Source organism: Solanum tuberosum, unplaced genomic scaffold (genome assembly GCF_000226075.1).
Source record: "Solanum tuberosum cultivar DM 1-3 516 R44 unplaced genomic scaffold, SolTub_3.0 scf00207, whole genome shotgun sequence".
NCBI lineage: Eukaryota > Viridiplantae > Streptophyta > Magnoliopsida > Solanales > Solanaceae > Solanum > Solanum tuberosum.
The window spans coordinates 868,931-893,450 of record NW_006239133.1 but is presented as its reverse complement, the minus strand read 5'-3'; the positions used below and the strand labels follow the sequence as shown (position 1 = coordinate 893,450).

The 24,520-nt window shown below is 35.0% G+C and overlaps 1 protein-coding gene across 1 annotated transcript; it reads left to right on the top strand.

The window, feature by feature from the left end:
• The first annotated feature begins 328 nt into the window (after window positions 1-328).
• LOC102587313 (NADH dehydrogenase [ubiquinone] 1 alpha subcomplex subunit 9, mitochondrial) lies at window positions 329-14,615 on the top strand. Its single transcript, XM_006355830.2, has 13 exons — window positions 329-579; window positions 692-788; window positions 1,364-1,428; window positions 1,535-1,620; window positions 1,786-1,870; window positions 1,950-2,020; window positions 6,224-6,355; window positions 8,205-8,320; window positions 8,407-8,530; window positions 8,635-8,703; window positions 13,735-13,855; window positions 13,944-14,131; window positions 14,245-14,615. Exons 1-12 carry the CDS (start codon window positions 480-482, stop codon window positions 14,081-14,083), a joined length of 1,206 nt encoding a protein of 401 aa, XP_006355892.1. The 5' UTR covers window positions 329-479; the 3' UTR covers window positions 14,084-14,131; window positions 14,245-14,615.
• The last annotated feature ends 9,905 nt before the right edge of the window (window positions 14,616-24,520 follow it).

Here is a 24,520-nt window from a genome sequence, read left to right as displayed (position 1 = left end):
GAAGACAACTACGTTAATGTTTATTTTTTTCAAGTTTATTTTAACACGTGGCCAATTTTTATTGGTTAGTGTTGTCTAAAAACTGCACCCACACGCCTAACATAGGTGAAGTCACGAACTCAGCCACGTAGACCAAAAATGGGTAGAAAATTAATTAAAAAATAAGTTTGGGGGTAATAGGACCTTAGTAAATATTAAGTGTGTCTCAGAGATTTTGAACATAAGCTGGGACTATTTATGCATTTTCCCCAATATATATTAAAAGAAATTATGAAGAAATAAAAAATGAGGAAAAAGGCAAATTGAAAGGGAAGTAGTACTATTAGAAATGAGGTTCACCCAATTACTGCAATAGAGTTGACAAGTTAATACGTATTTACTCAGTCAGTGCATCTATTTTTCCCCCAATTCCCTAACAGCGCCGATATCAATCAATATTCTCCCATTCTCTGTGAGCTCGAGCTCCGCTGAGAACGAAGATGCATGCCATCACGAGAAAACTAGGGCACCAATCTTTGAAACATCATTCGCCTGCCATTTCATCATTCAAGTCTCTCTATCCTCTTTCTGATGATCACTGTATGTATCTTATGCATTTCTAGGGCAACTCAAGTTTTCATTTTCCTCCCTACAATGTCGTGATCTCGTATCGGATTGTGTTCTTATTTTGCTTATGTTTTTGTTATTTCAGACTATGGTTATCTTACTCCGCGCTACGCATCTAACCTTGCCACCGGGGGTGTGGGACCTCTAATTCGTAAGGGAACTGGTGGAAGATCATCCGTTAGGTAAATGGGTTATTTCAAAATTTGTTCTTTTCCCTTAAAAATCTTGTTTCATAGTCGTGTAAGATGGTACCCAACTCATTGAGATAATGGTTTGGTTAAATTGGTACATTTTCCAATTAGGTTTGGAATTTGCCAGTGTAGGGATTTGATCTCTAGATATAGAGAACGCTTTGTATTAGAAGTCAAATCATTGAGTAATTGGAATAAAATGGGCCTGAATAGAGCATAATGAGTAGAAAGAATTTATATAGCTGCCTAACTAGTTTGGGTAGTTTGGGATTGAGGGTAGGGTGATAGTTGTTTAATCTTATGCTGTTCCACTAAATTTGATATATCATTTTCGTTTCTTAATACTGTGTGAGTGTAATTCTTCATCAAAATACTGTGCGAGTGTAATTCAAAATTGTGTTCTTTTTGGTTATTGGTTGTTCTGGAGCTTCTGGTGCTCTTTTTTTTATTGGAATATCTACATGATGAGTCGTAGCTTTTGTTCATTTTTTGTTTCTTTTTTATGTGTGCAATTTGAATAATGTATTTGTTGAATTTATATGGTTTTTGAATCTGTTGTTTGTCAGTGGAATTGTTGCTACAGTCTTTGGAGCTACTGGATTTCTTGGGCGTTATGTTGTGCAACAGCTTGGTAACATTCTAATCACCTTCTCCTTTTTCCTGTACTTGCTATACCAACAAAGTTAAAGAATTCTTGAGGTAAATGGTACTTGTTTTCTGTTTTTTGGGGATCTCAGCTAAAATGGGCAGTCAAGTCTTGGTTCCTTTCCGTGGATCTGAGGATTCTCCTCGTCATCTTAAGTTGATGGGTGACTTAGGACAGGTATGTTAACAGCTGTGCTCCTGTAGTCAAACTTACTTCATTTTATTGTGATCTGTTTTATGGTTATTTCTGATGTCTTTGAGCTTCTCTTAAGCAAAAGACATGAGTTATGAAAGCATTCTCATTTTTATGGGGGTACTACCTCTCTTTGTTTACTTTGCCTAGATTGTTCCTATGAAATACAATCCCCGGGATGAGAATTCAGTTAAGGCAGTGATGGCAAAAGCTAATGTTGTGATCAATCTCATTGGTATGCCTTCTACCATTTTTAATCAGTGATCCACAAAGATATCTTTACAACTATGTCCGTAAAACTTTCTGGTTTCCAGGAAGGGATTATGAGACAAGAAATTACAGTTTTGATGAAGTCAACCTCCATATGGCTGAACAGCTTGCAATGGTAGGTTCTGCTGTTGTATTGCCTTTTGCTTTACCTAGAGTAGTTAAATATAAACTGAAATAAGCTGTCTCAATCTTCAAGTTCAAAAAGAAAAAGCTTTGTCTCAATCTTGAAATGTCATCCAGTGCATTGTTTGGGTTATTCTGTTTCTTTTCTTTTGATGATTAAAATGTTGTCCAATGTGTCGACTTGTGATTTACGATACTGAAGACAATCTAAAATTAATACATAAACTTATTACAACTCATTTTGTGGTTTTCTGAGGATGGTATCATATGTGTTTCTCTTTATTGAACATGTGGTTCTCAGTGTTGTTTATCTTAACTGTTTATTCTCAGTGTTGTTTATCTTACCCTTTTATTCTCAGTGCTGTTTATCTTACCTTGAGTTTTGGTTTTACTTGGAGAGCCCTACCAACTTTTTGTATGTCATTGTGCATATAACAGATTCAAAAAGATAAACTTCCGTGTGAATGCATGTGCAGACTGAGAGTGCGTTTACTTATCTGCCTTTTTTTGCTAGTTTGTGCAAAATGAGGCTTCTTTCAACCTAGCCAAGAACATGAATTTTCATTTAGTTACATTAAATTGGTGGGATTTACATCATAGGGGTTTGCCTTCTGGGTCGAGCTCGTCGCACCGGGCTTGCCTAGTGCGGGTTACCTCTCCTATGTGGTTTGCGAGCTATTGCATAGGAGTGGGGTTTTTACCCTGTGCGCACCCAAAGGGTAGCGGCTGCGGGTTTCCCTTGTCATAAAAAAAAAAGAAAAAAAGAGTGATCGTGATATAAGCTTTTCCGTGGGGATGAAATAACTGATTTTTCTTCCAACTTTATGGGTGTGCATATTTGACACGGTCCACTTCGAGTTAAGGCCAAGATCAAACCAAGGTCCACTTTGTGTCTATGACCAAGACCAAACCTGTGTTCACTTTGTGTCTAAGACCAAGATCAAACCAATCATAATAGTTTTGGATTCGTCATACCAAAACCAGACCAAGAGTATTAAAACATGCGGTCTTGCTAGGGTTGATTCAGTTTGTAAGTTATTAGAAAATTTGTTTCTCTTATAGTATTTTATTTTATTTGGAAGTTTTTTTGAGCTTAAAAATTAGAGACCAAGAAAACTAAAAGAAATTGATTGACCAAATTACTTGCGTCTCAGAACATAATTTTTAATATAAAGATGATTTACTTTTTAATGAGGCTTTGTAAGTACAGCCAAAATCGACAGTTAAAAAGTGCATAAGAAACAAATTCTTCCCAACTATGAAAGGATTCAGAACCTAAAGTACGTCGAAATTGTAAAACCTCAAGGCTCAAAGAATAATATTTTCTCAACCAGTACAAGGAATTGTAACATAAATTCTTTAACATCCAAGGGTGTGCCTAGTGGTCAATGAAGTGGGTTGAGAACCATTTGGTCTCCAATTCAAATCTTGGCAGTAGCAAAAGTGCAAAAACACTTGGTGATTTCTTCCTATATGTCCAAGTCTTGGTGGACAGAGTTACCTAGTACCTATGTCCTATAGGAGGTAGTAGGTACCCATGCAATCGGTTGAGGTGCTCCAATTAAACTATCATTTCATGAAAACAATTGTTTGGTATTATCATTTCATAAAAGAAACAAAAAACAATTTGTAAGATAAGTATACAGAAAATTTGTTGATTATTTTATTTCAACTGGAATGAGAGTTCCCTCTATCCTGATTCATGTCAATCAAGTTGACAATATGCAATCCTTAGCCGAGACTCTCAGTTGCCAGGTAGCTTCCCTACCTACTAAATACCTTGGAGTGCCACTGGGAGCTAAGAACAAAGAGTTGGAAGTCTGGAATGAAGTGTTGGAAAGATGTGAAAAGAAGCTTGCAAGATGGAAGAGTCAAATATTTATCCGTTGGAGAGAGGTTGACACTTATTAAATCTGATGGCCTTCCCACTTATATGATGAGTCTATTTCCAATACCTAAAAGCATTGAAAAGAGAATCAATCAACTGAGAAGATCTTTTATCTTGCAAGAAAACAAGGAGAAAAGAGGGTACAACCTGGTGAAGTCCTAACACTCAACAAAAAACAAGGGGGCCTAGGTATAAAGAATCTCAGCAAAACAGAATGCATGCCTACTACAAAAATGGTTATGGAGATTTTGCATAGAAGATATGGCTCTGTGGAGAAGGTTCATCACAAAAAAATATGGGTTGCTCAATCAGTGGACAACTGAGGCAGCTTTGGGTACTTCTGGATGTAGTGTATGGAAAACCTTTAGAAGATTATGGACACAATTCAATGTCAATATTTCATTCAGAGTGGGAGATGGAGTGAAGATTGATTTTTGGAATGAGCTCTGGATAGGTGATGATACTCTAAGAAGCACTTTCCCTCAACTATACATCATTAGCCTTCAAAAGAATGCCACTGTCTCTCAGGTTTGGAGCCAGCAAGGGAGGAACCTAATTTTTAGTAGATTTTTGAATGACTCGCTTCAGGTATTAAACTCTTTTTCAGGTATCTCCATATGGGGCCAGACAAACAAGTTTGGAGTCTCCATAGTAGAGGATTTTTTACAGTAAAATCTACTGGAAGATGAACAGGCAATCTTTGACATATATTAGGCCCTGGAAGTTAATTTGGAAGGTCAGAAGCCCACTGAAAGTTTCTTGGCTTGCTTGGCTTGTGATCAGAAGTGCCTGGCTAACTCATGAGGTGTTACAAAGAAGAGGTTTACAAATTTTCTCAAGGTGTTTTATGTGTGACTAGGAAACAGAGGTAAATAGTAATTTGTTTCTACACTGCAAAACAACTGCAAATCTGTGGAACATGTTCTTATGTATTCTGGAGTAATTTGGGTAATGCCTAACACCACCCTGGAACAACTCAATAGTTGGAAAGGAATTGAAAGAAGAAGGGAGAGCATAGATGGGTGGATGAGCATTCCAATTTGTATGACTTTATGGAAGGAAAGACATACCAGATGCTTTGAAGGCAAAAGCTGCTATGCACAGAAGATCAAAATGAAGTGCCTTAGCCTTTTTTTTTGGTGTAAGCAGAATATGGTGGGGAGGTAGCAACTCTAGTTGATTTCATAGGCAAATTATAAAGCTTTTTAGTTTTGTGAAGGATGTTTCCCACCCGTTGTGGGTTGTAAGTGCCCCACCACATCATCCTTTTGATGATGATATTTTGTGAATACAAAGTTACTTCCTCAAAAAATAGTCCAAACAAACTAATTTTAAGAAAATCCAGTTCAGTTTGATTCGGTTGGTTTGTTGAAAATGATTTGCCAAACTCGTTATAATTTTATAAACAGAGCACAAAGTTTGTCCCAAAAAGTAAATACACCTCAGTTTCTTTATAATTTGCCACCCTTTTACTTGCAATATTTTTGGTTAGAGTAGAGGAGGGCATGAGTAATAACTTATGTGCAATGAGAAAGTTAATAAGGAAATGAAGAAATTGTAAGGGTTGCATATGCCCTCCAGCCCCTTCAACTTCTAGCCGCTTTAAATTAAATCACATTTACTTTGCTTCTGGTTGTACCAAGCAACGCAAGTATGAAGGATTAAATGCTTTACCTGGGAAGTAGACTAACCATTCCCTTGCCTCTCCCCTTTATTTATCAACTATAGAATAATTTTAATAGTATTGAATATCATTATTGTTTACAAATCCCAACATATGTTGTAATTTTACACCCTTAGTTTTCAAATTAAAACGCGCGCTTGTTTGCATGACGCCCTAAATGGGTTGGAGAGTATGGGCTTCTCTTAGAATTAAATGTCTGCATCAATCTCTTGCCACTGCTGTGACCAACCAATGGTACTGGTGAAATATCGTAGCATTAATTTTCACGTCAAATGGTGTAGTGATTCTTTTCTTTTGTCAGCTTTGTTTCTATAGTACGATGCTTTGAAGTTTGGACCAAAGAAGAGTGGTTAAAACATAACATATAGTCTGGTTTAAAGTACTGGCAGTAGCAAAAACAAGAAAATTACTTGAGTATGTTTCTAGTTGCATTTAATGATCTGCAACATTCACCTTCATCTGCTATTTCTTTGAAGTAGTTTGTGATGATTATTTTGTCTACAGTAATATGTAGTTCCTATGTCCGGAATGTTTCTTGTTGCATATAATGATTTGTGCCACTCATTGAAGTCGTTAACAAATGGTATTTTATCTGTACTAAAATGTAATTCTTATGTCGGCAGATTGCCAAAGAGCATGGTGGTATCATGAGATTTATTCAAGTTTCAAGCTTGGGGGCATCTCCTGCATCCTCATCTAGACTGCTCAGAGCCAAAGCTGCAGGGGAAGAAGCTGTTACACGAGAACTTCCTGAGGTGAAACATGAAATTTGCTCTTAGCCCGTCACCCCCCTCCCCCCCAAAGAAAAAACAAGAAGAAGAAAATAAACATTTATATACCAGACAGTGCTGTTATAAAGGCTCGTTTTTGAGGCACATTTAATTCAGTTAAAGCCTGGTTGTGTGCTTCGCCTCATCTAAGTGTCACTTTAGTGTAGGTGCAAAGGCATGCACCTCATCTGCCATGGGAATCTGTCTTTAGGAAGGCTGTCCTAGACAACAAAATAGTTAGTAGACTGACACATTAATTATTAAAAGAACATAGCATTTTTAGTGCAGAGAAATAAAAAATTGAAAACTAGAGAACTAGTTCCGAAAATCACAAAACTATATCTTTTCATAACAAGTTAACAACAACATACCCGGTGTGATCCTATAAAGGGGGTCTAAGGAGGGTGGGATGTACGCGGACCTTACCCCTACCTTTGTGGGGGTACAAAGACTGTTTTCATCTAACAAATTTTTGTAGATGGGTTTAAAACTTGACTGACATGATGTTACCTTCATATATTTAGCTCAAGTATAATTATTCCACTTCTCTCGCCCCAATAGTTATTATTTCTGTTTGTGGTTATTTTTTTTTTCCGTGTCTGTATGTATATAAAATGTTTCTGCTAGCCTATTTTACCCTCTGCTACAATTTGTCTAACTTATCATTAGTAATACTTCTTACTTTCCATTTCTACACCATGAGGCCAAAAGGGAATGAAGGACTCAGGATTGCAGTAAATGGTAAGAAATACTAATAATAGAATGAAATCTAAAGTCAAAACTGCAAGACAATACAACAACATACCCAGTCAAAATAGAATTCTATGAGTAGCATAACTAAGATCACAACAATTACAAGAGAAAAATTTCAGAAAAAATTATATTCAAATTATGAAAAGGATAAAGAGATTGTAGATCTCCGAGACGGAAGGGAAATGGAGAATGACATATTGCTAGGTGGGGAAAGGAATTTGAGGTTGAGGTGGGGGGTGGGGGTTGTGAAGTGGTTGAAGAGCAATAGTGACTCAGTGAGGTTGGTTCTGAAGACCAGTGGGGTAGTGTAACAACGTAACAACCGGGCATGTGGATGAGGGTGAAGCACTTTGGGTCGATAACAATGCCACCAACCTTGTGGCCTTTGGACGGAGATGTCATCACAGTGAGATGCTGGGGTGTAGGGGTTTGAAGCAGACCATGGGGAAGCAGGAAGGAAGAAGTAAGGAGAAAAATTATTTGGAAGAAGTTTGTAGTTTCTTTTTGTTACACCCACTAGGTTTCAGTTTGCATAGAAGATTCGGTGTTTGGTGAGTTCTCTACTTTTTGGTGTACTTCTTCAGCACGGGATTCTTCTTACATCAATTAAATTATTTGTTTCATATAAGAAGGTACAGAAAGTAAAAAACGGCTTGACTGTCTTACACACACTCCTATTTATCTCTTTCCATATTGACACTAGAGTGCTAAAGAGGTTACTTCCATGTGCTACTTCTGTGTCTATTCGTTCTACTGTCCAGCCTTGCTAATAAGTCCTTAGCATTGCCTGAAACCCAACATATTTTGAGTATATTCCACACCTTGCACCATAACTGATACACAACTGGGCAATGTGATAATAGGTAAATTTTCTTTATGTTCGTTTTCTCTTTTTATAATGTTCTTCTGGCTAGATTTGGTTCACCAAACCACTTAGAAGTTAGAAGCCTAATCTGTATGGATGTCATGTGTTGCTTCGTTAAGTTTGATTTCTTCAAACTACAATATGCTTACTACAATCTCAAGTGTTTTAACTTATTTTCTATGGGATAAAGTTGCTGATCTCCTCACTCATCTTCAGGCAACCATAATGCGACCAGCAGTGATGATTGGCACAGAAGATAGAATTCTGAATCCATGGGCATTCTTTGCAAAGAAATATGGTTTTCTCCCTCTAATCGGAGGTGGTTCAACAAAGTACATCTCTGGACAATTTATTATGTCATTTTGGTCGAAACTTAATGGAGCTTTTACCATTCATGTTCTTACGAGTGCTTTTGCAGAATTCAACCTGTATTTGTTGCTGATGTTGCTTCTGCAATTGTTTCTTCTTTGAAAGACAATGGCACCAGCATGGGAAAAGTTTATGAACTTGGTGGTCCAGATATTTACACTATGCATGATTTGGTCTGCTCTATTGTCCTCTTTTCTTACTGCTTCTCCCGTTCTTTAGTATGTTATCCTTGTAAATTAAATTGTTTAATGAAGTTCTGCATCATATTTTGCAACAGGCAGAGCTCATGTTTGATATGATCCGTGAATGGCCACGCTATGTGAATGTTCCTTTCCCTATTGCTAAGGCAAGTGTTTATATTGATGGTTTCCCTACGTCTCAATAACATTCTATTCATCATTATTTATATGTGCTAACCACGTTTTGGAACACATTTGCTTCTATATTTACTTGTATGTTCTTCTCGTGAGTGGATTTTTCTGTTACATTAGGAGTCTTATTTTTGGTTTATGGAAGTTTAGGATTTGGATTCTTGCTATTATCTCTGAGTATGAGAATGTTGTACACTTCGTAATTAAGTACACTATGTTACCTCTTATGTGGCACTTTAGGTTTCTCCATCCACTGTAAGTAGTAAAATATTTATACAATATAAGAAGAGATGCCCCCAGAGCTTTGTTCTAGTGGTAAGAGCGCTACACATGATGGTGTGGACAGTGGATTAGGTGCATGTCACAAGTTTGAAGAATGCAATCAAAAACAAAACCTGGTATTTAATTGGAGAGGGCTTGAGAAATAGACCCATTATTAACCAAGGATCAAACTTTGTTCAAGTTGGCCCTCATAGATTTTCTCGGTTTATCAAGAAATATAAACGAGATAAAACATATATGTTAGATTTCTCCATTACTGATAAGATGTAATGGACCTGATAGTTTTTCAAAAGCATGAGATAAATCACTAACAAAACTTAACCAACATGTACCCGATGGAATAGTCTAGTTGTGTGCAAGCTTGGTTTGAACACCACTGTTATTCAAAAAAATTGATTACAATAAATCTAACAATAATATTATGGTCTTCATCTTAGGAAAAAAGCATGTAAATGCAAAAGATGGAGCATGCTATTTAATAACTAGGCAAACTTTACAATTTTTTTAATCTTTTAAGGAAAAATTGCCGATTATCTTAATTAGTGTACATGTTAAAAAGGTATAAACTCCATTGTTTGGCCTAGATTGACGAGAAGCAGTGATGTAAATACATTTTAAACTTTAACAATTGAGTTTGAGGCAATTAGTAATAGTTTTGATAAAAATGTGGAGGGTATGGGAAATGATAGAATAGATCAAGCATAGGCAATATCAACTAGTGGGAATTGAAGGATCAGTTGTTACATTTGCAACATTTGGTGTTTGACATTTGTCTTCTTTCTAGTGAGAGAATTGTCATTTTGATGTAGGGATAAGTGTGGTATCCAACCTCTAACTTTAGAGAATTCCTAGTTTGCCTTTAAAGAAGTTATTTAGTAGGTGTTTGGACATAAAAAAGGTATTATTAGTTGAGAGATTTTTTTTTTTTTTGAAGTTGAAGTTGAAGTTGTATTTGGACATGCATTTAACTTGAAAAAAATGAAGTAAAAGTTCTGTAAGTGAAAAAAAATTCACTTGAAAGCTGGTCAAAACCACTTGTTCAAACTCAAAACTCATCTTTAAAAACAATATTCAAAATATCAGTCCAATATATAAACAAATGCTGTTTTGAATTTTTATTTTTTGGAAAAAAAGAGGAAAAATATACATATCCAAACAGCTCCTTAGTGTTGGAATGAAATAAATTGAACATATCAAAATCGATATAGAGAATTAGCCGATCCAAACTAGTATGGAATTAAGCAACAGTTGATTGATCATAAGTAAAATGGGGAAAATGTCATTGTAAATTTATATATAATCCGTTGTTAAGATTGTAGAGTTTACTAAATGGTTGTGTTATAATTGAATGTTGAGAGAATCATTAAGAATATTATGTAGAAAGTTCTAGATGATTTTGTTGAATTTAACAATTTCATTGGTTCCTATAAAAGGATCTTGTTTTCTTGGTTGATATCAACAAAAGTTCATTTACTTATCAACGAAAGTTCTTCAGCAATGGTGGTCACGGGTTCAAGCCGCGAAGATTCTTTGCAGAAATGCAAGGTGAGACGACATACATAAGACCCATTCCGGGACCTGCGATGAGCTCAATGCACCAGGCTGCCCTTTATCAACATAAGTTCTTAACAATTTTTTTGATGACAATTTTGTCTGCCACAACTAGCAGACATCTCAATTACTTCAATGTACACCGACATGTCCCACTAGTAGAGATACTCCGTAGTTTTGCCTGCCTAGGCTTAGGTAGAAAGGAAAAGGAAACTCCTAATCTTTTTGTCTCTGCTGAACCTTGGTCTCCCATTGTTCTTGTTCCAGTTCCTCCGCTGTTGGGTCATGTCCTTAAGTGCCAAAGAAAACAAAGAAAAAAAATACTCATAATGGTTATGTTTGACAATTGGGTATCTCAAAGACTCTGAACTTTCCGTATTTCGTGCAACTCAAAAGTTCAAATTTTCTTTATAAGGAGCTCTCTCCAATATTGTTCTTAAACAATATTTACTTGGTAAGACTAATGTAAAGAGAGTGTGTGTGCATGTGTCAGAGTTTGTATGATCTTGGTGAGACTTGCGTAGTTCCACCTACGGAAAGCGACCGTCCTCTGTCTCCCACTTAAGGTTTTCTTTCTTTTTGTAGTTTAATCCTTTGCTGCTATTTTTGTGAGCGTTCCAGCAGCACATCTCCTTTTTTTGATGTCTTTGTTGTTCGCCCTTGTTCAATCTAACTCTCATTTGTCTTAGCAACCAGACACCACGGTGAAATTTTGTCATCCAAGTTATTGGTGCATGCAGCTTGAAGTCTCAGCCTCTCAGGCTCTTTAGCTCTAATGTTGTTTCTTTCCCAAGTGCTTTGCACACTATCAATTTCGTAGGATTTAAGTCATCAGTGCTCTATTTTCGATCAGTGATATTGATGTTATCGTCAAATCAGCACTGGTCAATATCGTGGATTCAACGATCTGATCAAGCTTTCAGTATGCCCATCTTTGTCAACTAGTTATGCTTGTCCTCTGATAAAGTTTATCTCATGGATTCATTGTAGCGCGACTACCAAGTCAGTCTCATGGCAGAACCAAATTTAATTTATTGAGGTTTCCAGCTGTGATTTACAAACTTCGTGTGCTTCCCTACATTGAGTTTTGAAGGGCTTTACATTATGTATTACAATTACCTTTGACCCTTCGGGGTGGCCCAGTGGTTTGGGCTTGGGACTTCCATGTTGGAGGTCTCAAGTTCGAAACCCCTTGCGAGCGAAAGTGCCTTCTGGGTCGAGCTCATCGCACCGGGCTTGCCTAGTGCGGGTTACTTCTCCTATATGGTTTGCGAGCTATTGCATAGGAGTTGGGATTTTACCCTGTGCGCACCGAAAGGGTAGTGACTGCAGATTTCCCTTGTCATCAAAAAAAGAAAAAGTATTACAATTACCTTTCTCTCAAAAAGAGTTTGAGGAGGGATGTTGAAGGTAAAGAGAACTAGAGTACTGCAAAACTAGTGTGTATCTTTTGATTGAAGTCAAAGTATCATTAGAATATTTGGGAACTCCGAAACTTCACAAAAAATATTTAGGATCTCAATAATTGGGAACTCTCTTTTGTTCATTTAACTTGAACTTTTGTATAGGGAGGCTTCTTGTATGTTGCAAATGACCAATTTCGGTTAAAAGCTTTTCTTCCGTCTTTTCTCTTTTCACACAATGCGAAATAGTACTCCACTTCAAATGGATACTCTTAAATTTTATTATGGATTGTGCCAAAAAGGTTCAATTTCCTTTAATAAATTGTTTCACATGTAAGACAGTGTCAAACTTTGTGTTGTGAAGGGAACTCAGACTGTTCCAAAGATTAAGTGCTTATGGCTTTTTGATAATTTACAAGATGTTAAAGACGAAAATAGTATATTAGAGTTCATAGATTCTCTTACAAGAATAGCAGCTTATTATGGTGGAAACCTTCTTTTGTATTTTTGTATAGAAGGGTTTCAAGCTCTGTAATTATCCTGGCACTAGCTTAGAGCAAGACTTCTAATGTTGTGATATAATACAAAAAGCATGGCCTCATCTTTCGTATCATACCCTCTTATGATTTTTGCACGGCATGGGCTTATGCATGTTGTCAACCTGAGGACACGTGTATTGGGTCATGGCGCATGGTGCCGTGGTACATGGCGTGGTGTTGTGGTGCACTGGTGCCTAGTGCATCATTTTACCTGCTCAAGAAAAATGTCACATATTATTTCTTGCGAATCAAGCTGAGTCCCAATGCTAAACCATCTTTGGTCGAAAGTATACGTCCTGCTTTTGTTTGGAAAATAATAGTTTTCCTTCATTGTATTGGTTGTTAAGGCACAAACAATTGTTTCAGGATAGTGTTAACAGACTTCCAGAGCCAAAGGAACTAATGCTATTCTATTTTATTTTCCTCTCTTCCTTTTGTTGTATACTTTTTTTTTTTTTATAACCGAGAAATCCGTTTGTGACCCGCCGCCCTTTGGACCAATCACAGCCTTCTAAACTCGGTGGATAATGGGCCCTCCCCTCTACCCTTCTCCACTTAAATATCGGGCTTCGCTTTGCATGATGTGGGGCTTGAACCTGCGACCTAAGTCACAAATCCTCCACCTTTTGCCACTCGAGCTAGGCCTTGGGGGTCTTTTTGTTGTATCTTCCAATTATGTAAATTGAGGACATCTTGTCCTCCTTAGCATTCTTCATTAAATTTCAACTTAACTAATAATTTGTAGAAAAGGGGAAAAACCATACTCTCCTTAGACTGGTTCATTTTGGACTCCCAACTGGTTATCTTGCGGAGGGAGGAGAATGTAGTAGGATCTTTAACTAAAAGCTGATAAAGTATTTTCTGTAGCTGATTAAATGTTGAAGTTGCGTGTGTGTTCCTGCTCTCATGTTTTAACTTTGTTGTGCTAATTTGGTAACCGTTGGCATTCAACAATATGTACTCGGTGGAGGTCCTTGTTCTGTTCTTGGATGGAATTTCAATGAACTTGATCTATAAGAACTGCCAAGTCCTTGCTTTGGAGTCCTAAATGAATCATTTAGAGCTCCTATTTCTAGTCCATTCTGTTTACTTTTGGTAGTTCAATCGTAGAATTTCTTTTGTTTCTGTATTTCCGGAGTATGAGTGTGAGTTCAGGATAGTATACGGATCCCCTTGCAGATGAAACTTGTGTTACATATTTACCTTTTGGAGCTGGCATTTTTGGTTTCAGGCTATTGCATCTCCTCGAGAATTTTTGCTTAACAAAGTACCAACTCCAATGCCTGTCCCTACAATATTTAATCTGGACGCGATCAAAGCCTTTGCCACGGACAACATTGTGTCAAAAGATGGTTTGCCTCATCTTATTTAATGTTTGATATTCTGTTGGCCGTCTCATACATACACATCCTCACCTTTCAATTTGTGGTTATTTTTCAGCTTTGACTTTTGAAGATCTAGGGCTTGCACCACACAAGGTGAAGGGATATCCAGTTGAATTTCTTATCCAGTATCGTAAAGGTGGACCAAATTATGGATCAACAGTTAGTGAAAAAATGTCTCCTGAATCTTATCCATGAGGTTCAGTGGTCTAAGCATGAACACAATTTGTGGATCTTATTTAAAAGGTTGGTACAAGTAGTTGCTTCCATAATTTCCTAGGTGACAAGTTCCTTTCTCAACTGAAAAGTGTTATTCTACCTACGTTGTAAACATTTATTGATCAATATACTGTCACCAGTTCATTTCAGCTTCGTTTACAAGATTTCTGGAGTACAGCCGTGTTCAGCCAGACAAACAGGAAAAATAAATTCCAAGGGAGTTTTTCAGTAAATGAATGTTGTGTGATGCTGAGACCTATACTCCTTTTCCCAGAAGAGTTTACTATAATTTTGGTGCTTTTTGCACCGTTGTCTCAACGAGACCAATTGTATTTTCTTCAGAGTTAACTTCTCTGTTCTCCCTTTTGTATTTCACCTAAGTAGTGACCAAGAAAAAGTGGAACATGATTGTAGTGTCAGGGGAACAACTTAATCATTACGTTTCTATTTGGTTCATATATTTCGTTTGAGTCTCCTAAATAAGGTAACAAAGTACACATTCTACTCTCTATATTTGCTTATAGTACTTGCCTTTTTCACCCGGTTAAATGCCTACGGAAGTGCTTTACAATGGCAATGATGTCTTTCTGGTTTACAACCATATTTTGATGGGCATTTCTTACTGCGTATTATGTGTTTAGCAACTAAAAGTTTTATATGTGGACCTAAGATAATTCATACTTCATACCTTTAGCATGTATTCTTAAAATTTTCATTGAATGGTGACCTGGAAGAAAGTAGTTTAAGTGTGTGAATCAAGTTATACTTTTCTTGTAGATGCAGGTAACCACTTTTTAATTCCTCTGTTATAAATAGTCTAAAATGTGTGAGCACTTGCTTCTGCAAAGTAGAGACATTAACTACCTCTTACCATTCATCAAAAAATGTCACCGGAAAACAGACATGGACAATTTGAACATGTCAAATTGGAAGGAAAGAACGTTGGTGCATCAATGATTGCACGTCGTGGTGGTTGTTCCGGTGAATCACATGACTGTTGCTGCATAAACATCTACATTAGCAACAACATTCAGGGTGTCAACAACTCCATCCTGTTTGGAAGCAAGGTGAAGATGGGAGATCCAGGTGTATCCTTTTCCATGAAAGATGTAAAACTTCATAGAGGGAAGATGGGGTCCAAGAAGATAAAGGGTACACATCTAAAATTCATCTGGATGTTGCTATTCACAGTAGTTGCAGTCTTGTTAATGTCATATGTTTAGCCATGTGAGCCAAGTGTCGGTAAGACATACATCTAATGTGGGTTTATATGGACTTAATTCGACTTTATTACTTTCGACTCAACTAGATATTAGATTACACTAACTCACCTAACTCAAAATATTGAATGTGTCTCACTTGTAGGCCTCTTAGGTGGTGCTGAAAATCAGTCAACAACAGTGCCTTTTAAGTTACCATGTGTTCATGCCTTCTTTTATGTTTTTTGGGAATAGGATCTGGTTTCTGTCTCTTTCCTTGTATTGAAACTTGAAATATTTAGGAGAGAAATTGTTTGTTTATGATGGATGATCAATGGATGAATTATCCAAGTTAAATGAGTAATTGGCCTTTGCTCCAGGGAGTGCGTGTGTGTTTGTGACATAAAAAATATACGTGGCTCATATCATCAGGATGAACCCAAAATTTTCGGTGGTAGAAGAGACAAGGGTTGGTGTGTCATGTGTGGACTTAGATGGAGCTAAAAGCATGAATATTGGCGACGAAATTATTAGTTTCATCTCTGAACTATTGATAACTTTAAAAACATCTTTTTATTTGACTAACTAAATTTAAATATATTCCCAATTTTGCAATAGAAGTGAAATACACCCCTAAATTATCACTAAGTTTAGGGGCATTTTCAACACTTATCTCGGCTTTTTATTAAGAGTTTCATGCTCTTACAAGAGTTTGAGACCACTTGCTATGTTATGTGGCAGATCAGAGTGTATCTAAGTTTAGTTAGTTCAGTAGAAAGTGTTTTTAAGATTGTCAATAGTTCATAGATGAAACTAATAAATTGCACCAAATTGCGAGGTGTTTTTAATACTTTTTTTTTCCTTCAAATAGTGTAAATATTAACATTTAAAATCGTCCTTCTAAAATTCAAAACTCATAAAGTTAAAATTCTAACTTTGCTTAGCACATGTGCCTTTCGAAATTTACATACACATTTACATATACATACTACTTTGCTCAATCACAAAACATTCGAAGTTTACATACACATTTACATATACATACTACTTTGCTCAATCACAAAACATTCGAAGTTTACATACACATTTACATATACATACTACTTTGCTCAATCACAAAACATTCGAAATTTACATATACATACTACTTTGCTCAATCACAAAACAGTAAAGATGTATTAATAGACACAATACTGTCACAGCCACAAAACTGAGGTATTAAAACTGACTATGATGGTGCAAGTCTAGAGAGCAAAGGTATTTTGTAATTCAGTACTCTAAAACACTTGCTATGTGAGATTGAGAAAAGACATGACCACAATAAATTAAATAAATAAAAAGAGAAGAAAGAAGAGCACTATATTAGTCTTTCTCAATGTCCCCATGAATAGTAGGTGTGTGATTCTCAACGTCCTTAAAGGTAAATTGGCCCACAAGACTACACATTACACAACCCCATGTGTATAAAGCTCTTCTTGCTAATTCAATGTCCACAACAACATCTACCCTCCTTTATTACTCCATAACCCCATCATTTTTCTAGTAATTAACACAACCACATCTAGGATTATGTACTTCCTCTTTTTTTTTAAAAAAATAAATTGTTAGTGTTACGCTTTTTGAATGTTAATTTGATTAATTTTCAAAGTTAAATTAGATTATATTAATTCGCTATTTTAATTAAAAATTACATATTCAAAAACTATACAAAAAGTACAATAAATTGTAATTTTTTGCATATTAATATGATGAAAAAATACATTGTAAAATGTTAGTCAAAATTTTTATCATTTGATTCATTAGTCATTCATTCTTTTACTTAGAATTTCCACATGGAAGACTAGATCTCCCTCACTTGTATTTTCATTCCTCTTTGAACCAATAGTATTCTTGTTTTAGGTCCACCACCTTGGCTTTTTAGCCTAAAAATGGACTTGATACGACCTTAACCCTGTAGTATTTCAGGTGTTCTGATGATCCTCACAAATGTTGGAATTCGATCCTAGCCAGAGTAGCTCTCGTCCAAGTTCAATATGGTGAACAACTATAAAAGTTGTCTTGTCAACCGGTTGGTGAGAGGAACAATGTACTTCTCCAATAGGAATGAACGAGGTTGCTTGTTCAACGGACAATAGTTCTTGTTGGTGATTGATATATTCAAGGGAACAAACAACAAAAGATTCATTTTTAAAAAGGTGGTTTTTGTCTTTCAAGAACTCAAGCTTTAAGAACTCACATGACCAAGGACCTGATAGAGTGAAGCAAAGCAATCTTGAAGTGTTGATGTTTTAAATACTTGTATTGTGCTGAAATTGTAGGATTTGTTTCTCATCTAAAAAGAAACGTATCAAGTTCTTTCTTGGTTACTGATTGTAGGAACACAGTTAGAGTTAATTGTGTGTCTTATGAGTTGAAGTTTATATTAATTAGAGTTCGTTAATATAGTGGGCAATCGATGCATTGCTTTGACTCAGTTAAGTAATAGAGTTTACTTGTTGTGAGATTAAGAATTTAATCTCATGTGGTGTATTTGAAGTCTGTATTCACTGTTGTTTGTGATTAGTGAAAACATTTGAAAATCATGTGTGACATGTCGTGGTTTTACTCCCTTGAGCAAGGATGTTTTCACGTATAACTTTTTGTCTTCACTATTGTTTAAATTAGTTCTTTACTGCATTTCGTTTGTACTCTTAACCTGGTACCGTAGCACACTGTAAAAATTGTCCATCTCAACAATTGGTATCAGAGCGGGACTTTCTACTTGACTAACCTCAAGAAAGGATCCTACGAAGATGGCGGATCCAACAAGCTTAGAAGAAGATCAGTCCACCACACATCCCCCTCGCTTGAATGAACAATACTATGGGTGGTGAAAGACGAGAATGTATTATTATATCATGGCAGAAGATAGTGAACTTTGGGACATTATTCTTGACGGTTCTTATGTGCCTACTAAGGATGTTAAAGAAAGAGATCTGACTCAGGTGGTTCCAAAATCCATGAGGGAGTATGATGAAAGTGATAGGAGGAAGATCGAAAAAAACTACAAGGCCAAGAAGATGTTGGTCCGTGGAATTGGAGTTGACGAATACAATATGATCTCAGCATGCGAAACAACTAAGGAGATTTGGAATTGTCTGAAGACAGTCCACGAAGGAACTACCCCAGTAAAGGAATCAAAGGTTGATATGCTGACCATGCAGTATGAGAATTTCAGCATGAAAAAAAGTGAAACCAGTCATGGATGCACACCAGATTTACGTCCAATACAAATGAACTTCGATTGTTTAATGAAACAACTAAATAAAGTGAATATACTAAATTTAAAGAGTAAATCAAAAGGTATATTGTAAAATACTCAACTAAAATATAAATCATGCATGTGTACTCTAACAATCAAGTTTTACAACTGAATATCTTTTCAAAAATAGCAAATTCTAAAAATAATGTCATTTAGTTTTCTTGGATAATTTCTCTAACCTATAATCATAACTTTGAACATCATGAAGATACAATGTCTGACCCACATTGTCAGAGTCATCCTATACGTTGTCAGGGTAAATGACGAACTTAACTTATGAGTCCAATCTGTGAGTTCTTATACCAAGGGCTTTCTAAGGAGTCACTTGAACCAAAGGCACGATCCTATCCTACGTTGGTTATGTATTTTTGAAATTTTGGATTATCTTAACTCTTACCTGATTCCCTTACCCAACTCGATGCTCAAAACTATTCTTAAAATCATGCAATAATGCTCAATAACTCTACAATAAAATATCCATTTTAGGAACATTGACCTACTTTAGGGGAATAACGAAAAATCTGTTACTTTGAGTCTATGCTCAATAATATTGCATTAGAACTGAACTAAACTTTAAAACTTGACTATGTTTTTTGTGAAAATCTAACTATGCTTTCTCAAAACTGATGTATGCTTTCTTTAAAGTTGAACATGATTTCTTTAAGAAGTTGTCTGTACTTTCTTTCTGAAAATATGCATCTTAATGCAAAGCAACCGGGTTTGGAGCGGGGCAGGGAAACAAAAATAGAGTGTTTCTAGATTTCTCCTTAACACATAAGTGGTAAATATTAAATGGAATGCATACTTTTTTTGAAACTCTTCTAAAATAATGCACTTGAAGCAAAATATATTTTCTTGAAACTCTTCTAAAATAGTGCACTTGAAAAAATACTTTCTTGGAAGACTTCTTTAAAATATTGAAATATACTTTACTGATGAAAACAATGCGTAAGAAATAGTATAACAAGGTTTTCAAATAACTTTAGCTGAGAAAGGGAGGGGGGGGAGGTCATGTGGTAGGATAGCATGAACCCTAAATCTATCAAGGATCATCATCAAAATATAATATAATTAATTCAATATTGGACACATTTGAAATAAAGGAATTCGAAAATCATGGACTTCGGGTAAAAATCTTAACGTTGATCTTACTAATTGAAACTGTAGATGAAGGGTGTGAGGAAAGAACTAAGTTCCTCACTATGATAGCTTTACACACCTTAAACTCTCCACAAATCTTGATGAAGAACTCTAACTTGAAGAAGAAGAATCAAGAAACCTTTTCTTGAAATTCTTGGATTCATTTCTTGAATACTCTATGGTCAAGGGTAATGATTTCTATAAATGATTCATGCATAGATGAAAAAAATTGAGTTGAAAAACTTGAAATCTTTGGAGAAGGACTTACCTTGACGAAAAGGAAGAAGAGAAGACGAGATAAAATTACTATTAGGGCTTGAAAGAATAGCCAAAAGTGAGAAAAAAATTGAACTAAAATCAACTTAAATGATTTTCTGTCCGCCCACTGATGTTTGACCAGTGAAACGCCTACCCAAAATTGTTTAATGCCAGTGAAACACATGTTCAAAACAAAAAACCTCTAAAAATTCCTTAACAGTTGTTTCACTGATTCAAAATTGCTCAACGCCGATGAAACGCATGTTTAAGACAAAATGTCTGATAAAACTAAAATGATCATAACTTTTGATTAGGACCTCGGTTTGACGAGAGGTTGGCGACATTGGAAACAAAACTCAAAGACCTTTAATTTGATAGGTAATGGGATACGTTACTCTTCATATTCTATGAGATATGTTTATTTGAAGTTTATTAAAGTAACATTTTTGCACCGAAATACAATCGATAAGAAAACTTTCAACTCAATTTTGTACTAGAAAAATATGAAGGTGTAACGACCCGAACTGCCGTTATTTAGGAGAAACAAAATTTGGAAAAAATTCTAGGCCACAGTCCCGCCATGGCGAACCAGATGTCATTAGGGTGGCAGCGCCACAGTGGGGTAAGCTGGCGCTAGGGTGGGATAGGCGAGGCAGAATGTAAATAACGTGAAATCCTATTTTCTCCTTCTTTTTAAAATACCTAATTTAATCGTAAAACACCTTAGAAACCCCCAAAAAGCTGCTCCAAGCTTGGAAAAGAAAGAGAAGGAGATTTCTAGCGTGAGGACGGCGATATCTTGCGGATTCTTAGTCAAGATCACCGTCATGAGTTCCGAAAACAATATTCGAAGCCAAAGACTTCGTTTAACTACTTGGCGCCCAGGTAGGCTAGGTTTTATGAATTGAGTAGTTATAAATCTGTGTTCACTGTGTAATATATGTAAATCAATGGTAGAATTATGCGTAGGCCCTCTTGAACCGAATGAAATAAGGTTAAATCCTAGGAATAAGCCTTAGATGATGATTTAGGGTTAGGTATGGTTGGATTAATGCTTACCTGATATACGTGGGTGAGTAGTTCGTAGGTGATGATTGTGATTCTATGATTGTGTGATGTATCTTTGTCTTGCTTCATTATGATACATGTATATATGTGAATGTTGCGTTATGGATCACACTTGTTGTAAATAAGGTAGAGGAATGAGGAATGCCATGAATCATGACTTAATTGTATGAAATTGAGAAGATACTTGTGATTGTGATTGTGGTGTGTTGAATGGATCGGTTGTCATGTTCCAGCATAACTAACTTGGATCGGTTGCCACATTCCAACATAATTATTGGATCGATTACCACGTTTCGGCATAATCTTTGGATCGGGTACCATGTTCCGGCATACTAACATTTTGGGTTTGGATTCCATGAGAGGACCAATGATATGATATAAATGTGTACCTTGATAATGTGAATTTGAACATGGTTCGTATTGCTAATTGATGTTGTATTTCTCAGAATTGCGCTATGGTTATGAGGTCTTATGCTTGATTGTTCTTCTTTGTTGAGTAGACTTGGTATTTATATTGATGAAAGGGATACAGAGGTGGGGAGTCAACGTTTCAAGAATTGTTATTGTCCAAGTAAGAGTGTTGTGTGTTGTAATGGCGAGGCGTGGGAGTAATGTGCGTGTTGTAAGTGCTTATGTGGATTTCACGATGGAGAAAGGGGTTGTGATTAGGGGTTTGAAAGCGTGACGTAATGTACTATGTGGCCATGACTAGGTAATATGAAGAGGAAGTAAGGGTTTGACGTGAGCAGGTAGTTGGAATGTTGTAGTTGTCTTTGGGGACTTTCTATGTGTTAAAATGGTTAAGCTATGATCAAGAGCCTAGTAAGTAGGTTGATCGGAAAGGTGGAGGAGCGAGGGTTTTATGGCATGATCTTATTAAGTTACTTTCTTATGTTATGTGGTGGGCATCGGGTTGACCGATGATGACTACCAGTACGTGTGGTTTGTACTGATACTACTTTTGCTATGTCTTTTTGACATAGTCTGGATGCAGGTTGGTGATGTTTCCTTAGGTGAAGATGAAGAATTCTTCAGCAGCTTCTACTTTTCCTTCCGCATGGTGGGAGCTGTGTCTTTTATTATTTATGTCCAGTTTGTACTCTTAGCATGCTCTTGTACCTGTTTAGACTAGATCCTTGAGGGTGTTCATTACTTTGCAAGTCTTAACCAAATTGTGTTAAAGGTTCTTATTTATAAAAATTTTGTTAGTACATTTTACCTCCGTTTATTTAATTTTCCGCATGTTTTAAATTCTTGGGATTTGAGGGTTCTCCTACTTAGGTGGTAGTACGTAGGTGCCTGCACGGCCCGGTGGGTTGGGTCGTGACAGAAGGAATTTGATTTTTAATTTTTTTTCTATAATCTTCATAAATTATCGCGTAATTTATACATTTGTTTTGTAGAGACGTAAGTTTGATGAATTAGATCTATTATTTTAAAAATGATGATTTAATGACACGACATATCAACTAGAATAAAATGAGAATTTTGAGGAATTTAGTATTTTTTTGGGGAAAAAATTTGTAATAATATTATTCACTTTCTATTTATTTTTTTCAAAATAAATATTGTAAGCATGAATTTCAAAGTACACAATTAATTCTATTGTAATAGTTAATTGAGCTTTAATATTATTGATTCATCATACAATTTATTATTAATTGATGCAAGTTAAATTCTTGAGTGAGATCTGTATATCAATATTTTCTTTATATATTTGTTTATAAGTATTCAAAATTGATGACATTATAGTGTGTTTTAAAAACCTATTCTTCATAGGATAAAAAAAATAAATCTTTTTTAATTATGATAAAAGATTCTTAAGTATGAAAATTTCTTCTTAATAAACAAATATTTAAAATAATAATAATAGTAAGATCATTATTTTAATTAAAGAATTTGATGAATTAAATAAGTCTATTATTAAAAAAAAGACTTTAATGTCATGGCATGCCAACTAGGAGAGAGTGAAACTTTTGAAATGTTAAGTATATTTGGAGGGAAATAGTGATAGTTGAGTAATATTTTAATGTTTTACGGCAGTTTCCTAAACTTGGGTGACCATTTAAGGAATTGACTCATTTTTCCTATAAAAAATATCAACTACTCAAGTTGATATACACGCTTAATGTAAATATTTTTTCCAAATTAAATTTCCTCTTTCCCCATTATGAAGTCAAAACAAGGCATTTCAACGTGATTTTTGATTAATAGGCCATCAACTTTTGACATTTGACCAAGTATTCCCTCAATTTATTTTTATTAACTCATTTTACTAAATTAAATATTTATTTTATTTATCTAATTTGAAAAATAAAAAATATTTCTTATTATTTTACATCTATTTAATCTTATTAATTAAATACTATTTATTTTTCAACACTTATAACTTATAATAATTTAAGATAATATAATTAAATTATCATTTTATTTATTAATTTTTTTTATAAAAGAACATTAAAATTAAATATAAATAAGTAAACATGAACTGAGGGATTAATAAATATGTAACTTGAATGAACAATCAATTAAATAATTCCTTGGCGTGACATACGTTATGGGAAAAAAACAAGAAATTTAGTACAATATAACACTAATCATTGTCAGAGATGGTATGTCAGAGTATATTAATTAAACATTTGCGAAAGTTGAATTAAATTAATCAAGTTTAAGCCTAATTCCGCCTTTTAAGAAATAATTATTCGCAGTAGGGCCAACTTTAATTAATTGGCCGACAGATTTCATATATTATAGAAAAAATAAATTCCACTAAAGGGACCCTTGTACCAATCATACCAAGCCACGTGTAAAACATGTAAAATAAGTGGGATTACCAACCTAAATCATCTTATTTTAAATCTTTAATTAGAACGACAATTTTGTTTATTTATTACTGATCAAGTCCATTTTATTTGTCTTATTTTTCTACATGCCCCTTAAGTAAACACTAATTTAAAAGGTAATTCTACTAAATTATTTCTATTTAGTTTTAATAAATTTCAATTTACTAATACTATTTTTTGTTTCACTACACTAATGTCTTGATTTCTAAAATAATAATTATTTTTAATAAGCATGATAATTAAAATAGATTGAAAAAAGTAATTTTTAGAGTTGTGACACCTCCTCTCACATCTAAATTATTTTCTTACACTAAAAACAAACGGGCTCTAAATTATAATTATTTGTTTAGTCAAAGCATATACTACCTTTATTTCAATTTTGTTTGTTCTATATTTACTTAATTATTTTTAAAAAAATAATATTAATATAGATTATTAAATATAATATTATATTTATTTTTTAAAATCTTAATCATGTCATATAGAAAGTTACAAAATTTGTTATTACTATTGTTAGTATAAAAAAATGTTAGTTTATAAAGAGAAAAAAAAACATTAGAAACCTTAGAATTCGTAGTAGTAATTATTTTTAGGTATCCACCGACAG